The sequence below is a fragment of the Micrasema longulum genome, unplaced genomic scaffold, assembly GCF_059751315.1.
Source record: "Micrasema longulum isolate JH-2025_06_02 unplaced genomic scaffold, ASM5975131v1 h1tg000508l, whole genome shotgun sequence".
In the NCBI taxonomy this organism is placed as follows: domain Eukaryota; kingdom Metazoa; phylum Arthropoda; class Insecta; order Trichoptera; family Brachycentridae; genus Micrasema; species Micrasema longulum.
In genome coordinates, this window is record NW_028277705.1 from 387,350 (window position 1) to 408,986 (window position 21,637).

The 21,637-nt window shown below is 35.0% G+C and overlaps 4 protein-coding genes across 4 annotated transcripts; 3 read left to right on the plus strand and 1 right to left on the minus strand.

Moving 5' to 3' along the window:
* The first annotated feature begins 333 nt into the window (after positions 1–333).
* Positions 334–8,269, plus strand: LOC148280971 (gametogenetin-binding protein 2-like). The gene is made up of 5 exons (XM_088227495.1): positions 334–512; positions 803–993; positions 5,340–5,483; positions 6,076–7,282; positions 7,685–8,269. The coding sequence occupies exons 1-5, from the start codon at positions 423–425 to the stop codon at positions 7,850–7,852; spliced, it is 1,800 nt and encodes a 599-aa protein (XP_088083621.1). The 5' UTR covers positions 334–422; the 3' UTR covers positions 7,853–8,269.
* Positions 8,270–9,237: 968 nt separating this feature from the next.
* LOC148280972 (3-oxoacyl-[acyl-carrier-protein] synthase, mitochondrial) lies at positions 9,238–11,223 on the minus strand. Its single transcript, XM_088227496.1, has one exon. The coding sequence runs from the start codon at positions 11,114–11,116 to the stop codon at positions 9,746–9,748; it is 1,371 nt and encodes a 456-aa protein (XP_088083622.1). The 5' UTR covers positions 11,117–11,223; the 3' UTR covers positions 9,238–9,745.
* Positions 11,224–11,519: 296 nt separating this feature from the next.
* Sbds (SBDS ribosome maturation factor) lies at positions 11,520–14,880 on the plus strand. The gene is made up of 2 exons (XM_088227497.1): positions 11,520–11,803; positions 14,219–14,880. Exons 1-2 carry the CDS (start codon positions 11,673–11,675, stop codon positions 14,844–14,846), a joined length of 759 nt encoding a protein of 252 aa, XP_088083623.1. The 5' UTR covers positions 11,520–11,672; the 3' UTR covers positions 14,847–14,880.
* A 4,524-nt stretch (positions 14,881–19,404) lies between these two features.
* On the plus strand, positions 19,405–21,348 carry LOC148280974 (uncharacterized). Its single transcript, XM_088227476.1, has one exon. It carries the CDS (start codon positions 19,405–19,407, stop codon positions 21,346–21,348), a length of 1,944 nt encoding a protein of 647 aa, XP_088083602.1.
* The last annotated feature ends 289 nt before the right edge of the window (positions 21,349–21,637 follow it).

The following is a 21,637-nucleotide window of genomic DNA, read 5'->3' on the forward strand; positions in this document are numbered from 1 at the left end:
AATGCCTTGGAGAGTTAACATTATGGTTTACACAAATAGTATAAAATGTATAAATACAAATGACTATTCAAAATAAAACACACGTGAAAGAAATTCAAAATATCAATTAATCTCGCAATTATTGACTATTTAAATATAACAAATATATTTTTTAATTGAGACTAGTTCATACTTCATATAATTATTTACTATCTACATTATTATATTTTTCCTTGACATCACGTTCGTCTAATGTTGCCCCATTTTTAAGTACTTTATGTGTTATGTTTTATATTTAACAGCCGTTAAACGTTAGACTGATGCTTTCAAGGCGGAAGTCGTTCTAGTAGCAACACGACGTGTTATTTTTCGTGACGGGAGGCTGTTAATTGGGTATCTGCTATTGAAATTCATCATTTGTCGTTAATTTTAAATACCACGAAATGGCGAAATTAGTCGATATTTATCGTTCCGATAAAGATCCTGTCATAAAGCGACGACAACTCCCACTTGTCGTCAATGAAAATCTTACAGTAAGTGAATTAGTAATGCACTTTGACATTCGTCGTTGTCCTGATATTTTTTAGTTTTATCTCTGTATTAAGCAAATAATACGCAGAAAACGGCATTTCTAACAAAATTTTGTAATAATTTATCACTTTTCTGCAATACATCGCCGTTACCATAAGTTTTCTGGATGCTCTATTTCCACCATTCAATATCGTGACGTTATAATATTCCTTATCAAAATGTTTTCTTTTAATTTTTATGGCGAGTGTTCTTCAAAAGGTTTGGTTTAATACACATTTTTCGATTGTTTTAGATGATAATGGACTTAAACACGATGGGTCTCGTGTGTGACAATCCTGATGTCAAAGGCCGAGAGTTAGAAGACTTCATTAGAAAGTACAACATTCTCGGTCCCGACGAAATTAAGGAATCATTCCAAGTCACATGCGAAGACCTCCTTTTCATACTCGGCCAGACGGTTCCTTGTGTTGGCTGCAGAAGAAGGTAAAGACTTTAAAAATTGCTTATGGCGCAAATTTTCGCACAAAAAACAGTCCAAATGTTTTCAGTAATTTTGCAGGAAGAAAACAAAAGTCTATTCACTAAACTAAATTTAATATTGCGTTTCTCATAAGATATCTAATTTTTCAGTTACATTTCTAAATTAAATATGTAAATATCTGTCAATTTGTGCCTATGACTGCTTTTAATGTCTTAGTATGGATTAGTCAATACTCAAAATGTAGAAAAACAAATACAACAGTGCTAATTAATTAGTTGCCGCAGTTAAAATTATTTTCCCCTGAATAGTTTTGAATTGCTATTTGTCAATAACACATCATTCTGATTGACCCGTAAATCCAGTTCCATCGTTGACTTCTGTAACTTGATCATTTTTGTAAATTTATTTTATTCTTGAACTAAATTTGCTTTTCTATATCTCTAAATTCATTGGAGTTGAATTTTTGACATAAAACAGTACATATTTACTAATGTAAGTATGTACTTGAAAGCCTTTCCTCTTTTAGGTCAGTTTCTGTTTTTTCGCCACTATCTAACTTTCTAGACTAAATCTGAAGTGCAAGACTGATCGTGTTGTCTTCATGGAGCACATGAGGAAGTTCAGCCCTATGAGAAATTGGATATAAAAAAAATATTTTTACATGCGGTAAAAATTTCGTAGAAGTTCATAGAGCATTAAACCGCAACTGCGAAGTTTCTTGCAAATGTTTGAAAAAATAATAAAAATGATTTTAATAAAAACGAACTACTTTGCATGACGTCACCAGTTCTTCCGAATCAACCAATGATAAGAAAGTTGTGATAGATTTCCGATTTACGCCAAATCAACTTACCAATCAGCAGAACTCATCGAGAAGATGGGGGTAGAGAATTTGAGATGCCACACGTGAAGTAATTTAATGGTTTTATAGTCTACTAACAAATACAAATAAACACTGAACTTCCTCATTGGTGTACTAATTCAATGCCCTGCGCACCATTGGATGTAGACAAGAGTAAGAAGTTTTTTAAAACACAAAAGTCATTACTTATGAGAATTGATATGAAATATAAATAAAATCAATTAACAAATTACAACAGCGATGGAGAATACCTTAAAGAAGGTAATATGGAAGTCTTCTTTAAGGTATTCTCCATCCCTGTTGTAATTTGTTAATCTTAATACAAATTGAAATATTGTAATGAATTAAATTCATTATTTTTATCCGAGGCTTCCTATAAAAAATTAACCTAAACTTTATTCAATTAGATTCCGCACCTACTTTATTGGTTCCTAACAGTGTAGATAGATCTCTGGTGGAAGCAGAGAGGCTTAGAGGGGTCTCGGTGGTCTAAAACACATTGAAAGGACATTGTGAACCAGCCACTGCTCCGCTCCTTTGAGCATCACTTATAAATTTATGTTAACAAAATGAGGTTACTAATAGTCCTTATTCTTGGGGGTATTAGAAGCAAACTTAGAAATCTCCATTGAAGGAGTTACTGAGATATTTGCGAAAAACTAGTAACTTTAAAAAAAAATATGTACCATTTTGGAAAACATAGATTCCATATGCTACAAAAATGTGGAAATATCTAATTTTGCATAATTAAGAGAAATGACATTTCTAATTTTGCTTTTAGTAAAAGCAAATCAGTAGATGGAGATATCTAAATTCGCTTTATAAATTAAACAAATGCCGCCATTTTTGTTTCGTATTATGGACTTCAAAGACATAATCATAACTAACAAAGCTGCATGCCCATAGTAGGTAAGTAATAATAAAAATATATTTTGTTTAATAATGTTTATAATAAAATCGAGATCATAAGATCTATACTATAGAGTAACAAAAAAGTTATCCGTAGAAGAATGAGTTTATTTAAAAATAAAATGTGAGACACCATTTATTAAAGAAACAAACTTTACTTAGCTGACAGGTTTTTAAACATAATTAAAACAATACAGTATCGAATTTATAAAAAATTTAAAAGTTAGATTTTTTTAAAGTACAGAGTAGAATATAAAATAATAAAAAATATATGTAAAATGAGTGGACTACGTTCAATAAATCAAACAATGAAAATTACTTTCTTAATTAAAGTTAAATTGATAAAATAAATATAAAACAACTTTGCTTTTAACCACTTTTTTTTCTACTGACCGATTTTAAAGCTACACAAGCTTCTTTATCAAGGCATAATTAAGTAATGAATCTTATTAGAATTTTAACAATAAATAAATATTAAATTTAAACATATGGACCTAATATGTTATGTTATGTTGTTATTGTGAAGATGGGAGGTTTGAAGTGAGATGGAAACAGTCTTTAAAACTAGACAGGGGTGGACTAAAGGAAATATTGTTTATTTTCTTTTGTTGTATGAATTGTTTTTTTTTTAATTTCTAAGATTTCCATGTTTTCGAATATCAATATTTTATTTTTAACATGAACAAGTAGGACATTTAAATTCATTCATATTATCTTCACAAGTGCGATATTCTGGCATTTCTTTTAGTTTGTACCTGAAAAAAAAACACCTACTTGACATATTAAGAAATAAAAATATGATATAATGTGACATGCTTCTGACATTTTTCTAATTAAAAAAAGGAAAATTATGATGTTTAGTGTATAAGCCAAGATAAAAAATCATTTTCATTTCTTATCTTTTTATTTTAAATATACTTATTTGATTATTTTTCGTATTTCTAAGCACTTTTTTTAGCTATTTTATTTATAACTGGTATTTTTATTAATTGTATCTTTTATGTACTTGAAACACCTTAATTTTATAATATATCAATTAAAAATTCACTCTCAAAAAATCACAACCAACTTCCAAATGTATTAAGCGGCAATGTAGTTTTTGAAGAAATTCTAGTGTGTGATTGTGAGATTTCTTATTATGCTTTAACTCAATGGAGAATGCTAAGTTTGCAGTGTCAAGTATAATTGAAATACATTCTTGTTAGATTTAGAAACAGTTTTGAATTACGTTATTATTTAGGTAGGTAGGTTTTTATGTATAGTTTATTTTGGCATCAATAACTCATTTTCCGTTTTTGGTGGAGATTTCCAAGTTTGCTTTCTTCCCTCACTTGCTTGTACCAGCAAACATATTAGTCATGATTGTGTCTGTCCTTACAGTTTAAATGCATGCACAAACAAATTAGTACGTTATTCCTTTACAGGTTTATTGAACTTTAATACCAGATTGTTTCTGAATTTCTTTAAAGCTAGTGTAAAACTAAAGTTCATAGGATAAAATAGTAACACTTCTAAAATACACTATTATTAGATGAGCGCAATTTCCATAAGGGTAGTGTGATTCAGCCTTCTTAAGCATTCTTTATCTTCAACATCAAAATCATTATTTTCAAAGTGTCGAATCCAATCTCTGAATGTTATTTCTGACAAAGCATGGTCACCATAAGTCTCCATAAGAATTCTTCAGCTTCAGATTTTTTTTCAAAAAAGTAATGACAGCAAATACTCTTTTTTTCTTTTACTATAAAATTTGACATGTTTAACGCTATGAAAAAATATGTATTTACACTTCGGCGGAATAACATATACTGTCATTATAAGCCTAATGGTGAACTTCACGATGAAGTTGGTTGTAGTATTGGCTGATGTAAAAAGACTACATCTGTCTGGAAACAACGAGAACTTATTCAAGTCCCTTAAAGTTCGGGGACCTCTCACCCATTTTATTGTCGATTTTTTAAAAATCTTTAAAATTTTGAAATGTAGTAATGCGATTTACTTTACAGAACATATATAAACTTATTACCAGTTGTAGGTAAGAATGGTTGTCACAAAACGTTTTCGCAAATGTGATAAATATTAAAATAAAATCTCATTTATGAACGAGAACATGTACAATCAATAAAGGATTTATTGATTGTAAATGTTCTCGTTTGTTCAACGTGTTTGAAGTGTGTGTATTCAGTTCTGTAAATTTCATAAGGTTTAAAGAAACAATTAAAAAAGATAATTGTAAGAGTTCCTAATTTTTACCCTTCCAATTGTTTGAATTTCCATCAGTGACTGTCACAAACCTGTTTTTTTCTTCCAAGAGTTGTGAAACTGTACATTGCCTACAAATGCATTCACATCCTAAGTATTAAAAATACATATTCAGTCAAAAATTTTGTCAGAATAATAGTTTTGTTTATCTAACATAATTTCTTTGTCTTGTTTATAATAAAATTAATATTCTGAGTAAAATGTTTTTATTTATCAATGTCTATGTTTTATTGGTAGCATTGACCCCAAAACTAGAATGCCTGAGTATCAGGAGTGACACATAAGTGTTTAATATTTGTTAATAATTTGTTTCAGTGTGGAAAGATTATTTTGTCAACTGATGGATTCAGGTCACTCTACTCTAGACCCACTTGTGGTGACTCCCGATGGAATATTAACTGTAAAGCAAGATAAATTAGTCAAACCGCAAGCCCTCTGTACATTGCTGCATGGACACAGGTAATTGTGTTTTAAAAAAAAAATAGATTGTAATTTGCAACAATCTTTTCCTGTTAAAGAAAAGAGTTCTAAAATAGTCATACAGCTAATTCAACAAAAATCAATTGATCACGTTTGGTATGCGAAGATGTATGATTGTAGAGGAAGGGGGTCTGTATACAAAGACAGAGTGGTGTGGCGTTCTGTCCTCTACTTACGGTGTAATGGTTCGTTTGTTTTTGTTCCATTGATCACCAGTTAAAGTTTTAAAAGAGCTTTAACGTAAATACGTAAAGATCTAAAAGTAAAATATCAAAGCTTCATGAGCCAAATAAGTTTGGTATTTCAGACTAAAACCAGGTAACTATTTCTAAATAGATTTTATTTTTTCCCAGCATTAAAATGTTCTTCTCAATGTCAGATATCATCCACTGATTGTTCTAAAACGGAGATACTATTGATCTTTTTCGGTCTATCATTGTTCTTTTTAAATTTATTAAAATAAGGTGTGATTTTTTAAAGTCAAAGTTAATCTCTCGTTGAATTTTATTTCCTGGAAGATTTAATCTTTAATATAATGGTATTTTTTGCTAATATTTATCTTTTATTTCAGTTCTCAATTACAGTGCTTGGTAGAAAACCAGCCCCGGTCAAAGAAAAGTCGTCGTTGTGTTCTTCATTCCTTGGAGTCGAGTAGATCTCGAATTATGAGCGGTTCTTGGAGGGATGTTTGGGACTGTATGCAAACTCAGTGCAGAGAAGAAGTCACCTTTATCAATTTCCAAACATTACAAGATACTTTAGACAACTACTTAAGGAAACATAGATTCTGCGGGGAATGCAGGACAAAGGTTATTCGAGCATATCAGTTACTAGTTGAAGAAAAAGAGCCTACTAAAGAAAAAGGATACGTAAGTGCCCTGTATGATGGAATTCGCCGATGCATGTTTGATAAGCATCTTCACCTGTCAGCTGATACAGATTATATCAAAAACCTAATAATGAAAGCTGAACCAGAACTTTTAGGCAGCCATCGTGAACGGCACGCTAAAACATTAGAAATAGCTCAAGAAGAAGTTCTCATATGTCTGGGCATCTGCTTATACGAGAGGCTACACAGGATATCCCTTCGACTAAAGGAAGAAGAAGGCACTTGTCAGGTTCTTGCAGCAGTAGCAGTTGATGCACTCTACCGTAAGTTTGAGACTGCTGTGGAGCGTAAGTGTGGTGTTACCAAACTCGAACTGCTTTATGAAGAAATAACAAAAGAAGAAGCGGCTAAACAACAAAGGAAAGAACAGAAGAAACTCCGCAGGCGCAAGAAGAAAGATCGTAGGACAGAAGAAGATAAATGTGATGATGTAGACATAGAAGAGTGTGCAGAAACAGAACCTTGTCGGTGTGATAACTGTCTGGCTGATAACAAAGTGTTAGCTATAGAAGTAAACTCAATAAGCATCAGTAATCAAGGGTGCCTTCCTTATAGTCAAGATTTAAATGTGGGATCTTGTCATTCCTGCCATAGTGTTCAAGGGTCAAGCATTATTTCTAAAAGACTGGTCCAAGGAAGCTGGTCATCCAGTGAACATTCGCAAGATTGTGGCTATTCCTCAGAGAATAATAATGGTTGCTGCGACACTGTTTCCGGATCATCTAGTTCTCCTAGCTCCCCTGAAGGTTCGGAAGTTGCTTGTTCAGACAGTTGTTGCAATCATGAAAGGGCCGATTGCTTAGTAGATTCTACAACTGTAATAAACTGCAACAAAAAAAATAAATTTGCTAAATCTGGGTTTACTCTATCACTTCAAGAAATGTTACTTGTGAGTATGATTTAAATTTAGTTAGTAAGTAGAAAATTGTAAATGTTAATTTAACTGATGTAATCTTAGATACATTACTAGTTTTATCAAAAGATACATTCAAATATAATAATTGTATAATTAATTTATGTGATGTTACTTTTTTAATGTTGGATTTTCAGAACCACACTTTTTTCATCACTCAATCTGACAAGATAAATGCGTATATTTTTTATATTAATAGTTAGATTTTTACAGTTTATTTAAATATTTTAATTTTGGAGCAATTTTCAACTCTTAAATAAATGAATTTTAGAAAATGGAAATCAGGTTGTGGTAGAATGTATCCGTAAGTTTGTTACGCTACCACATAACCAAAATCCGGTTCATATTGAAGCAATAATTTTGGTAATTTATTTTCAGGAATCGGATGAAGAACATGATTGTATTCCAATTGAAGATGTTATGGAGTTTAAATCAAGACACAACATAACAGAAAAGCGTCAAGAACTTCGACAGACTCTTCGCAATAAGTTTGCTCAGCTTTGTTATAATGCTCCTCAGAAAGTAAATAAGAACATTAACATTTAGGTATGGTTATACCCGTAGATTTCTTCAGTGGAAAATGTAAGCATTGTTACACATGATAGGCGTTGCGCTACTGCCAACAAATTGTTACAAAATTAATGTTTAGAATGCATTTCTCTTACAGAAATTGTCGACATATTATCATACTTTAGGGCTTCAATGCTTTCCATTGCCCAGATTACACTTACAAAAATTGAAAATATTACTACGGTCCACTCGTTTTTTTTTAATGTTACTTATAACTTTTATAATTTTACAATATTTGTTAAATAAGTTGGTGAAATAATTATATTTGGTAATTGTTACTTTTTAGGGTGTTCGCAAACCCATTATTCCAATGCAATGAATTTTATGTATGTTCCAATTCTCATGTTTGTAACCAATTATTAAAATATATAATTCTATAATATTCCACCAAAACTCGACTTTTATTTCCAATAGGCAAATAAAAATACATGGCCATCTTCGAGTAATTGTTTGCAATTACTGAAGTGGATATAAAATATATACCTTTATCTTCACACTAGAAATACATTATTTTAATTATTAATTTGTTGTAGGCAGGCAGCCTTTGCTGGTGAGTTCTTGTTTACCCAATGTTTCAATTTTAAGGTTTTTCAATTTTTTTAAATTTGTGCTAGAAAGATAGGAATCCGTTAGCGGAAGAGTGTGATTCGATCTGTGATTCCATAATACTACCACACCCTGGTAATTATAGTGATAAATTTTTTAATGTACATAATATGTTGATTTATGTTTGCAAAGAAACCAAAAAATATTGGTTTCTCATTATTACTTACCCTCATAAAACAAAGTAATCATAAGGTATTCCATTTGCCTTCTGGCTATCCAGACTAACCTGTGATTAAATTCCAATATGTCAGTGACTATATTTTCTTTTTAATTGAAGACAAGCATGAATTCTTCATTTTTCAGCTTTTATATGGATAAGAACTGGAATTTCTTAATTAAGTCAGATTTAAATACATACATTAAGCTGGTTCGTGATAGCATAATTTATTATCCCTTATATTGAAAATTATAGCCATAAAATAATCACTAATATGCATTTTTTAAATATAAAAATTCATACATTCTTCTGGCTTCTATTCTAAAGCATTATATTTTTTTGTGTCTTAACGCGTTACCACATTTCTTGCTGATTCATCACCGGCATCTGCCGCAGTCAGTCTTCCATGCCACCCTCCCGGGCGTCTACAAAAGCCAAACCCGGAACATAGGGGCACGTCTACACCAACTACAAGTCAACCTCAATAGCCCTCAAAGGGACTTTCCACCCAGTCCAAGTGGTATAGAGGCGAAGGTAGTCAGCGGGCAGAGTGGAGCGAAGAACACACAGGGGGGAAGAGATGAAATAAAACACAATGTTTACTGCTTAGAGACCCAGGGCTTAACTGATTTAATAATAGAAAATTACAGCCTTTTAAAGCGTCACGCGTCAGCCTTGGCGGAGCGGGCCGTAACGCTGCGCCAAGTGGCCCGGAGGCACACATGGGTAGAATTAAGTTTTCAACCAACAAGTCGGTGCAGAAACAAGTTCTGAAGTGGGGGGAAGGAGCTGGTGGAAGAGTTCTTCGAGGAGGGCAAAAAGAAGCTTGTGCCACAGCTCACCACATGCATTGAACAGGATGGCGATAATGTGGAAAAATAGTCAAAGAGTAATTTTTTTTCAAATAGACTTTCTAAAAAATATAAAAATCTAGTATACATACTTTCTGAACATGCCTCTTACTTTATTATGTGTAATTAAAACATTTTAAATGTATATATTTATGTCAAATAAAAATATACATCATAAAATTAAATCAGTGACTTCTCCAATACATTGTTTATGTTAAGGCGATCTACAAATTCATCTGTTTTTGAGAAATAATATCACAATGCTCCCATACACAGTGTTGCATTAGTACCTCCAAATCCAAATGAATTTTTCAACGCTATTCTTCTATGACTTTTCTCCCAAATTTGCTTAATATTAGGAATATAGTTAAGTTGCATTACATCACACTCTGTCAAATTAATTGTCGGAGGTAATATCCCATGGTGGCAAGCAAACACAGTAAATGCAGCTTCCAGACTCCCCGCGGCACCCAGGAGATGTCCGTGCGCTCCTTTAGTCGACGAAACTCCTTGAAGATTCTTACAACCCTTAAACAATGTGCCAATAGCTCTAGCTTCAATAGCATCACCGAGCGGCGTAGATGTAGCATGAGCGTTTATATAACCAATATCTTCAACTTTTAGATTTGCACTTTCTAAAGCTCTGGACATTGACAGAATTGCCCCTGATCCATCTTCTCTGGGCGAGGTTATATGTGATGCATCTCCAGATAGACCATAACCTAAGATTTCACAATACATGTTAACACCTCTTCGTATCGCATGCTCGTACTCTTCCAAAATTAAAGCCGCCGCTCCTTCTCCCATGACAAAGCCATCCCTTGACTTGTCAAAGGGTCTCGATGCTTTGGTAGGATTTTCATTAAACGAAGTACTTAGGGCTCGCAAACGTGAGAAACCGGCAACAGACAAGGGACATATGCAAGCTTCAGAAGCTCCACAGACCATGACATCAGCATCACCATATTTAATGAATCGAAAACCGTCGCCTATAGAGTGAGCTCCAGTCGCACAGGCTGTGGAAACTGAATGATTTGGTCCTCTGAAACCATATTTTATGCTTATCTGTCCAGCAGTCATATTTGGCAAAATTCTCGGTACAAAATATGGACTAACTTTATTATAACCTAACTTAAAGGATTCATTAGTATTACAAACATCTTCTAAATCAATCATTCCCATACCGAATGCAACACCGGTATGTTCTCTTAGCTTTTCATCTTCAGGTTTCCATTTAGCATCAGATAATGCTTGCTCAGCTGCAACTAGTGCAAACATAGTTGCTGGCGCCATTGTTTTCAACGAACTTTTATTAAAATGCTGTTCAATATTTAACAAACCCTCATCTTCACCTCTCTTGACTATTCCGCCAACTTTGCATGGTAACAATTTATAGCCACTATCTGATAATTTTGTTATTCCGCATACTCCATTGATTATGTTATTCCATGCAGAAATTGAAGAACAACCTACGGGACTTACAATTCCAATACCCGTAACAACAACTCTTCTAGAGTTATATTCTCGTATTTTTGTATTCATGGTTGCATTAATATAAGAGACGGCTCTTGCTTTGTTTCTACATACGTTACGAACTCGGTTACTTTGAAGCATTGGAAGTAGCATACTAAATTATTTTACAAATTGTTTAATTTTCAATGCAATTTTTTAGATGAACTAATGAACAAAATACTCGAGTAATACATAACCTTCAAACTTCAAACTTCAAAACTCAACAGACAATGAGAAATGCGACAATAATATTTATTTTAGACATAGAACTGTCATAATCGAAGCAGTGCTGCCAGTTAGTAGGGAAAGGAAAGGCTAATATAAATTACTTACCTACATATTTACAAATTAAATTATTATTATTTTCGGATAACAAGTAAAGTACGTTGGTAGATGGTGTAGCAAGGTTTATAAAAAAAATAAACATAGCAGGTTTCTAAAAAAAAATATTAAAGCGGAAAAAAAAAAATTGTTGTAAAAGGCAAAAAAGAGAAATAATTTTGTTTGTGGTAAATCTGTTTTTTCGGATGATGTCTATGGTTTTCTGTGCTCGGATATGTCGAGTCGAGTCGGATTTGTCCAATTGTCGGTCTAAAATCTGAAAATAACAATGCAATATTAAAAATATAAATACCTACGTTCTCGTGTTGAGCAAATTTTTTTTTTAAACATGTCTAAAATCTTTACTCCCACAAACCAAATAAGATTGACGAACGTTGCGGTTGTGAGGTTAAAAAAAGGAGGAAAGCGATTTGAAATAGCTTGTTACAAAAACAAGGTTTTATCTTGGAGAAGTAAAGTGTAAGTGTTATGCGTAACGGTTTCAGGTTATTTCAATATTTTTAAGTTTTAGGATGATAAAAATTATCGTACCGGCAACAGCAATCTTCCTAACAAGAAATATTTTAGTTATTTACCAAAATATTTCAATTTCTAAAAGTAAATTTCTACTGGAAAAATGGGAATCGAGTTGTGATATAGTGGGATTTGAACCGGACCTTTGATCGCCATCATTGGGTGGAAGACGATATCCGAAATGCTACACTAGAGAACTTATTAGGGACATAGAGATAAAACATTTCCATCATAAACAGTGGAAGGCCACTGGTAGTGAGTGTGAGTATTAAATGTTCAGTCGCTATCGTTCAGAAATCCATGTACAAATACGATCTCTGTATTCATAAAACATTTACACTATGGAAAAGGATATTCTTCTTGCGTCTAATAATTTTTGGAATTACATTAAATCCAAGCACAGGGATGGTGGACATATTGATAGGTACTATGTTATGGGGTGATAAGGCTGTTCGAAACTCGGATGTGGCTGATGCATTTGCGAGTCACTCTAAATCAATTTACTCTGATGAACCTCCTATTTTTTGTGCTGATAATGCATCTAAACAATGCCCTCATGGAGCCAATAACATAGCCATAGATTATTTTGATAAGAAGGAAGTTTCCAATTTTTTACTCGAACTTAAAAATACAAATTTAATTGGTCCCGATTTTGTACCTATCAGCCTGAAAGGTTGTATTGAGTTTTTAAAGGGACTGCTGTGTTTTCATTTTAACCAGTCCTTAAATTCGGGTACCTTTCCTGAAGTCTGGAAGAAATCCAAGGTAACTACAATTTTCAAAAGTGGCTCCAAGACTTCTGTTGATAATTCAACTGAATCTAATCTTGTGGTACTCTCTGAATACATGTCGAGAGCCTTGGATAGAGGTCATCAAGTGGGTTGCTCATATAATGATTTTGCCAAGGCTTTTGACAGGGTGAATCATTTGTTGCTAAACAAATGAAATAAAATTGGTTTCAGTAATAAACTATTAATATTTTCTGCAAATTATTTTAAAAACAGGAGTCAATTTGTCACTTATGGACTTTTTACTTCTAAACCCTTTCTTACATTTTCAAGAGTCCCACAAGGCTCTAATTTAAAACTACTTTTATTCTCCATTTTTATAAATGATATTACTAGCGTGGTATCGTATTCACGAGTTCTGTTGTTTGCTGATGATCTAAAATTGTTTCTGGAGATTTCCACCTTGGATGATTGCTGCCTTCTTCAGTCTGATATAAATAATATATTTGATTGGGGAACTCGGAACCAACTAAATTTTAATGTTTCTAAATGTTATGTTTTGTCATATACAAAGGCATTATAAACTATTTTTATGCGGTACTGTATGGGAGTGTGTTCACTTAAGCAAACTGCCACTGTCAAATACCTGGGAGTTATGTTGATGCTAAACTGAAAATTCATACTCACATAGGCACTGTCTGAGACAGTGCGCGCAAAATGTTGGAATTTGTTCTCCGAACAGCTAAGGTGTTCTTGAATACTCGTGTTCTTAGGCTTCTTTATAACTCATTGGTGCGAAGCAGACTTGAGTCAGACTTGAGATTTCTGATCTGGGCGCCCCACGATTTGAAATATTCTGTTATGCTGGAGATGGTTCAGAAGAAATTTCTGAGGTATCTTTACTTAAGGGAGTGCAGATACTATCCGTGGTTGTACCCGTCTGACTTCATACTGGGAATGCTTGGCTACAATAGTTTGAAGAAAAGTAGAAATGCATACTTGCTTATGTAGTTTTTCAGATTAATACATAGTATTACGATTAACATAGGTGTAATGGAGAGTATTTTTCTTTATGTTCCTAATTTACTACCTTAGACATCGGCAGCTTAAGCTGTTTTATCTTCCTGCTTGCAGAACCAACCTGCCGATGGTAATGCCAGTAGGAAGAGCAATGTCTTTACTCAACCATATCTCTTCGGATATCGACATCTATCATATATGTGAAAAAAAGTTCAGAGAGGATAGCATCCTTTTTCTATAATTGAATTTTTTTTGTAATGTACATAAACATTTATAAAATAAATCAATTGAAATTTAAACATTACCACGGGACCACAGCCTGGTTCAATATCACATGCATTATTAAACTAACTAGATCGTTACATGCACAATATACATTTTCATAAAATGTATTGAATATGTGCCCAAAGTTAAAGATAGAAATGTTTAATACATTGTACTAACTTGTGTTTTGTTTTTATTGTTCCATGTTATCTTGATGCTGGGAAATTAGATTAACCAAAACCTTTACCTTTTTTATTTATATTTTAAAATTTCACCACTAACTAAGCTAACACTACATATTAAATAGCAATGAGTTTAGTTGGAACATGTAAAAACATTATGGTTACAGGGAAAAAGATATAGATGAAGTTCTGCAGTCTCACTCAGTGTTTACAAATGTATCAAAGGGACAAGTTGCTAAAAAAGAAGATTTGGTGAAAATCTTCGCAAAGGATGATGTTACGGAAATTTGTAAAGAAATATTGGAAAAAGGAGAGCTCCAAGTGTCTGATAAAGAGCGTCATTCTCAACTGGATGCCCTGTTTAAAGATATAGCTACAACGGTTGCAGATAAATGCATTAATCCTGAAACCAAAAGGCCTTACCCAGTTTCCATAATTGAAAAGGCAATGAAGGATGCTCATTTCTCTGTAAAAGCGAATCGTAATGCGAAACAGCAAGCATTGGATGTAATACCTTTGTTAAAAACAACCATGCCCCTAGAACGTGCCCAGATGAGAGTTAGGATCACACTATCAGGGAAGGACGCCAGGAAGATCAGAGATAAAATAGGAACTTTAACCAGCAGCACTGAGCAGGAGGAGTGGAATGGTGGAACAATGGTTATGGTAAGTCTGATTGATCCTGGTCACTTCAGGACATTAGATTCCATTATATCTTCGGAGACTAAAGGAACAGGACAGATGGAACTTGTCAATCTCAAGGAAATGAAGGAAGGCGAACAGATGTTGGAATAAAATACTTTTTTACAATAAAGTAATTCTTATATAATTTGTTTTTACTTAATTTTTAACACAAATCCATCAGTCTCATAGTAAGAATTGTAATAATTCATTAAGTCTGATTATTATAGTCTAATTCACAAAGTCTGATATTATTTTTATATATTAAAGTTCAGACTTGAAAAAATCGGTGATTGAAAAAAAAAAAAAATTGACTGTCACAAGTCTAAATGCAACAAACTGAGAAAGACGACTGAATATTTTGAAATTGAAGTCTTTACACAACAGACCAACATGAAACAATTTAATCGATATATAATTATACTATAGTATTATACCTGCCTGACTGCCACATCTCGCATTACAGAAGTCTTGATAAATTATAAAAGATTATAGATAAACATCGAGTGCCCATTATGTACTCCGTATTTATAATTTAGTTATTTATAAATTTAGTTACTAATATTGCAAAAACCCATAACATTAATAATAATATTTGGCCGATTTATAAAGCTCCATTTTTGTGAAAAATCACCTCAAGGGCACTATAAAATTGTATATCTAATCTTACATTCTAATTAAACTTAAGTGACATACTATATTTTCTGATTTAAAATTGAGGGTATGATAATCTAAAGAAGTGAGATTTTAGTTGGGATCTGAATTGACTGGGAGTGTCAATGAATCGTAAGTTTGAAGACAATTGGTTCCAGGCAGAGGGGCTGGCAATGGCCAAAGCACAATCTCTAAATCTAGTGTTTGGGGAGCGCCGGATTTCGACAAGTTTTCCTCTTCCTGAATCAAATGCTGACCTAAGAGTAGATTTTCTTTGACATGTATTTTCCCTGATAGGTATCTTGAAACTACTTCATAAAGGGATTTGAATACTGTCCAGCAAAGCTTGTATTTTATTCTCTGGGCCAGTGTAAATCTCAAAGATGTGGGATGTGAGAATATTTTTTTACTCCCGTAATAAGCCTTGCTGCTGCATTGAAAACAGATTGACGTTTGATATTTTGGGAGATTTGTGTATATTTCATTACAGTAACGACATACGCGAAACGACATAAGTATTTACAAGAGCTTTAGTTGCGTCTATGGGAATATTTCTCCGTACGGATTTGATCTGTCGGAGATGGAAGAAACCAGCACTGTACTGTGTAACACTCTGGCGAAGCCTTCAATCTGTCCGTGGTGACTGTATAACAGAGACACCGAATACAGGCGCTACTGCTACTGATTTTGGCAACTTTTTTACAAATAAGGTCGAAAAAATCAGACTGGCATCTAGTTCAGGGAAAAAACCAGTTTTTTCAGCTGACGCCTCCCAAAAATTAAGTAAATTTGAACCAACATCTATAAATGAGGTAAAAAGGATTGTTGCGGCATTACCCAACAAACAATGTATACTAGATCCGATTCCAACATGGCTTTTGAAAAAATGCATTAACGCATTAGCTCCACTTTTAACAGACTTATTCAATACTTCCATGGAGCACAGCATTATTCCAAAAGCCATAAAGAAAGCGAATGTAACTCCACTTTTAAAAGGTTCACAATTAGATGTGGAAGATCTTTCCAATTTTCGTCCTATTTCAAATCTTCCTATCGAAAAAAGCATTTTCGGATGATGAAGAATGCCCCGAAGAGCAAAGTCATGAAATTGTCATGATACTTTCGCCCACAGATACCATTAAATCAAAAGCAGAGCAAGCGATTCGCGCATTGTCAAATAGTGGAAACATTAAAAGCTCCATTAAAACAGAAATTCGTGACTGCCTCAAAGCTATAATTTTTGCAAATACTGCTATTGCCGCTGAAGCTTCGGCGACAAAAATTCGCTTTGAAGCAGAGTCTCTTAAAGCACAACTTTTGTATACTGAGCAGGCTCTTGTACAAGAAATAAAGCATAGTGAAGCCTTGACCTCGTTCAAAGCACAGATTACTATGCCCCAAAGCTCTTCATTATCGCCTGCTACCGCATCCTCAGCCATAAGCTATGCTCACATTGCAGCAACCAATGCTAAGCCAGAAAGCGGTCTTTCTATCGAGCCTATAGTTGTAAAACCCAAAACACGGCATACAGTAGTCATCCAAGGAAAACTGCCCACAGCCAGCGAGGCCCTGGAAAAAACCATTAAAAGTAGCATCAACGTGGTAACATTAGGCGTTGGAGTTCGGTCCCTAAAAAAGACGGCCAACAATAAAGTTATTATTCAATGCGACACTGAGGACCAATGTAAAAAACTCACAAGCGAAATCGCAAAAAATAATGAGCTCATTGTACAAAACGGCGCTAAAATTAGGCCTAAAGTTATTTTAAAAGGTGTGGACGCAGATCTCACAAAAGAACAAATCATTGAGGCCCTTTTTAATCAAAATGACTTTGACAGCTCTGCATACCAAACGGCAGAATGTAAAGCAGCAGTACTTTTCACTCTGCCATTTAAAAAAGATAACAGCCGTAAATGTGCTGTCCTTGCGGTTCAACCGCAAATTTGGACCCGTCTCGTAGAGATGGGCAGAGTCAATATCGGCTACGCTAAAGTTGGGGTAGCAGAGTATATTTCATTAATATCTTGTCAGAAATGCATGAGCTACGGACATTCCGTGGCTCACTGTAAAAATAAAGAAGTGTGTTGGAAGTGTGGTGGAGAACACCGCGCAGCCCAATGCACAGAAAAGGGCAGCACGACCAAGTGCAATAACTGCATCTTGGTCAACAAATTGTATAAAACAAATACTCCAACGAACCATAAAGCTCTATCATTAGAGTGCCCGGCGCACCAGAGGCAAATAAATAGGTATAAGAACATGGTTGACTATGGCCAGTAAACCATTTAGTATCATTAAAGTTGCTCAGGCTAATCTACAAAGATGCGAATCTGCCACCGTATCGTTTCTCAAAGAGGCGGTTGAACAACATTTTGACATCGCTTTAGTACAGGAACCGTATGTTGGAAGCACCGGTAAAATTAACAAATCTACGTATGGAGGAAAGATTTTCCAAAAAAGAGGCTTAAATTTCCCGGTCAAGGCAGCCATAATAATATTTAACCAGGAATTTTCTAAAAACTGCATTTTACTTGATAAATATAGTAATAACGCCAATATCTTCATTGAAGCAACGGTGGAGTCGCAACCACTAATAATCGGCTCTCTTTACTTTTCACCGAGTGAAGACATTGACTCCAGCCTGAGTAAATTCAACGCAGTAACGGAAGACAAAGGCCAATGTAAAATCGTTATCGGTGCCGATGCAAATTCTAAAAGCATTTGGTGGGGGAGCGATAGAACCGACAAAAGAGGCGAGAAAGTCGTTGACTTCATATCGCAAAAACAACTACATATTGTTAATACAGGAAACCTGCCTACTTTTGAAACCATAAGAGGCAGCAAATTATTAAAAAGCGTCATAGACATCACGGTTTGCACCTCCAACATGATCGGCCTAGTCGACAAATGGATGGTTAATAGAGAAATAGCAGCACTGTCAGACCACAATGGAATAACATTCGATTTGTTATTAAAAACTCATTTATTCACTAAAGATAACGCTGATACAACATTTCTGTACAAAACATGCAAAGCAAACTGGGACAAATTCAGCACAACCCTAACAAAGATATTAAAGGAAAAGGGTCTATCCCAAACAGATATCGACTCTAATAACGAACAGAGTGTCCTAAACAGACAAGTCAGCCTTTACACTGACGCAATATCTGAAACTTGTCGATCGTCAATACCCACTATGAAAACAGCGCCTCTCAAAAAATGTCCATGGTGGACAACGGAATTGACTAAAATGAAAAAAGACGTGACTATAGCTAAACGTAAACTTGTGAACTCAGCCGCTAGCCGGAGAGTAAATGTCACATTACCAGCCTATCTGGAGATTAGACAAAAATATAAAAATCTGATTGCGACAACCAAAATCCAGAGCTGGAAAAATTTCTGTTCGGCACAATCGAAAGAAACCACGTGGTCAACAGTGCAAAGAATTCTCAAATCAACGCAATATCGCCCCCCAGAAACTCTAAAGTTCCAAAATAAACAAACAACCTCAGCGGAGGAGTCGGCCACCGAGCTTCTTAGACATTTCTTTCCCGATGACTCATTGTCACAAGAATCAGCCGAGCAACTTTTGATTAGACAAAACAAAGAAGCAGCGCTTCTAAAAAATAATGATGTACTATTTACCGAACTAGAAATAAGAAAAACACTTTTAGAATTAGATTCCGGAAAAGCACCGGGTCGTGATCACTTCACTGCAGACATTTGCCAGATGGCGTTCAAGCTCCATCCAGAAATTCTTGTCAGCATATATAACGCTTGCCTTAGAGTTGGCTGTTTTCCACTACTGTGGAAAATAGCAAGAATAAAAGTTATACCCAAACCGGGCAAAGAAGACTACGGCAATGTCACTTCTTATAGACCCATTGGACTCTTACCAGTCTTGGGTAAAGTCCTAGAAAAACTTTTAATTAATAGAATATCATGGAAATTCAACAAATATAATAAATTGAGTCCTCGCCAATATGGTTTTACTCGACAAAAGAGTACAGAGGACGCCATGCTTGACGCAGTAACTTGCATCAAGACGGCAACAAGGGAAGGTTATCACGTGTGTGTGATATCCCTTGACATCAAGGGAGCGTTCGACAATGCCTGGTGGCCTCACATCCTCCGGCAACTAGCGCGACTTGACTGCCCCTTGAACATATTTAACATGTTCAAGGACTACCTTTCGGATAGGATGGTAGAAATAAAATACGCAGGAGCCAGCTCAAAGAAAGGCTCCAATAAGGGTTGCATACAGGGATCTGCTTGCGGCCCGGTGCTTTGGAATATCGTCCTAGACGAACTTTTACAAAAAGAATATCACTGCAATGTTCATTTACAAGCATTTGCAGATGATGTACTACTGGTCATAAAGCACAAAGACATTAACGTTCTGGAGAGTATAACTAATGAAACGCTCTCCTCGGTCACTGAATGGGGAGACAAAGTCAAATTGATATTTTCAGAGGAAAAAACTAACGCCCTCTTCATAACTAAGCGCAATAAGGCGCAGGCACCTTGCCTTTTCATGAAGGGAAAAAGAATTAACTTCGTAACAGACTGCAAAATCCTTGGAGTGGTACTAGATGAGAATCTTAATTGGAGTAAACACGTAGATTCAGTAACGAAAAAAGCGACAAAAATCGCAAACAAATTAATATTCATGGCCAAGCCAACATGGGGTCTTAATCCTGAAATATTGCGGTCAATTTACATTGGAGTAGTGGAACCGATGATCACCTATGCTGCGGCGGTGTGGTCGGAAGCGGCAAAAAGGAAAAATATACAGGCGAAACTAAATAGAGTACAGAGATCTATGGGAATAAGAATATGCAAAGCATACCGCACGGCTTCCCTTACATCTGTACAAGCAATAGCTGGACTGATTCCACTGGACTTAAAAGTTAAAGAGCTGGGAGAAATCTATAATACGAAGAAGAATCTCACCATCACTAATAGACCAGATGATCAAAGATACCAGGGAAGGATAGCGTACACGGAACTGCCGCATCCAAGCGAGCAAATAGGTGAAATCACCAGTTACCCAGACTCGTACGCAAGAGTCAAATTCCCCGTCGAAGAAATCGATATATACACGGATGGAAGTAAAACTGAAGGAAAAGTGGGAGCAGCTTTCGCCGTGTTTAATAATGACGGAGAAGTACACAGAAAGAAACTTCCCATGGCTGACTACTGCTCGGTATTCCAAGCCGAACTCTTCGCCATTATGAAAGCCTTAGACTGGGTCTCTAGCAAGACGAGCAACTGGAAGACTGTCAACTTGTTGTCAGATTCTAGAAGCTCTGTTCAAGCACTTGAAGACGGGGCTCCCGACAATCCGATGGTTTTCTACATCCAAAACTCATCTCGGATCTTAAAGTCCAAAGGCATCGATTGCAAATTTATGTGGATTCGAGGCCATAATGGCCTTGCGGGAAATGAAAGAGCTGATGAACTAGCTAAAAGCGCAGCTCTACACGTAAAAACCGCAAAGCTTTACACTGAATTTCCACTTAGTTACGCCAAAAGAGAATTAAGAAGTCTGACTTTAACAGAATGGGAAGAACGATACCAAAGCAGCACCACTGGTTCTGGAACCAAATACTTTTTAAAGACACTAGAAGAGTGCAAAAACTTCAGAAAATCAAACACGCCAACATTCGAGTCAACCCAAATTCTAACGGGCCATGGAGCCACACTCTCTTATCTTCACAGATTTAAATTGAAAGATAATCCGGCTTGTCCTTGCGACGCACAGACGGAGCAAAACGTAGATCATCTGTTGTTTCACTGCCCCATGTTTGCCATAGATCGATTCTCTTTCGAAAAAGAGTGCAACAGATTAAATGTTCCATTTGAAGATTTTACGCAGGTACTTCAAAACAGGTTACTCTCCGGGATGTTCGTGAACTTTGCTAAAGTAATTATAGATAGAATAAGACCCATGAACAAGTAAAGAGGCTGGCACTCTATACTTGTCATAACAATCTGTGATAATAACAATATTAAAATGTAAACTAATCAAAATTTCTCCACAGATACCTCCCTTTCCTGTTAAGGTTTCTCATGGTTCCCTTAACACTTGGACGAATGTCGGAAAGCGAAACTAGCCAATGAAAACAGAGGTTATAGGTACACAAAACACAAACACGCAAAATGACTCACATAAAAACGAACACATATAACAAAATACATAACACAAACAAGTATAGTCGCATTCGGGGGCGCCGACACATGTATTTGTG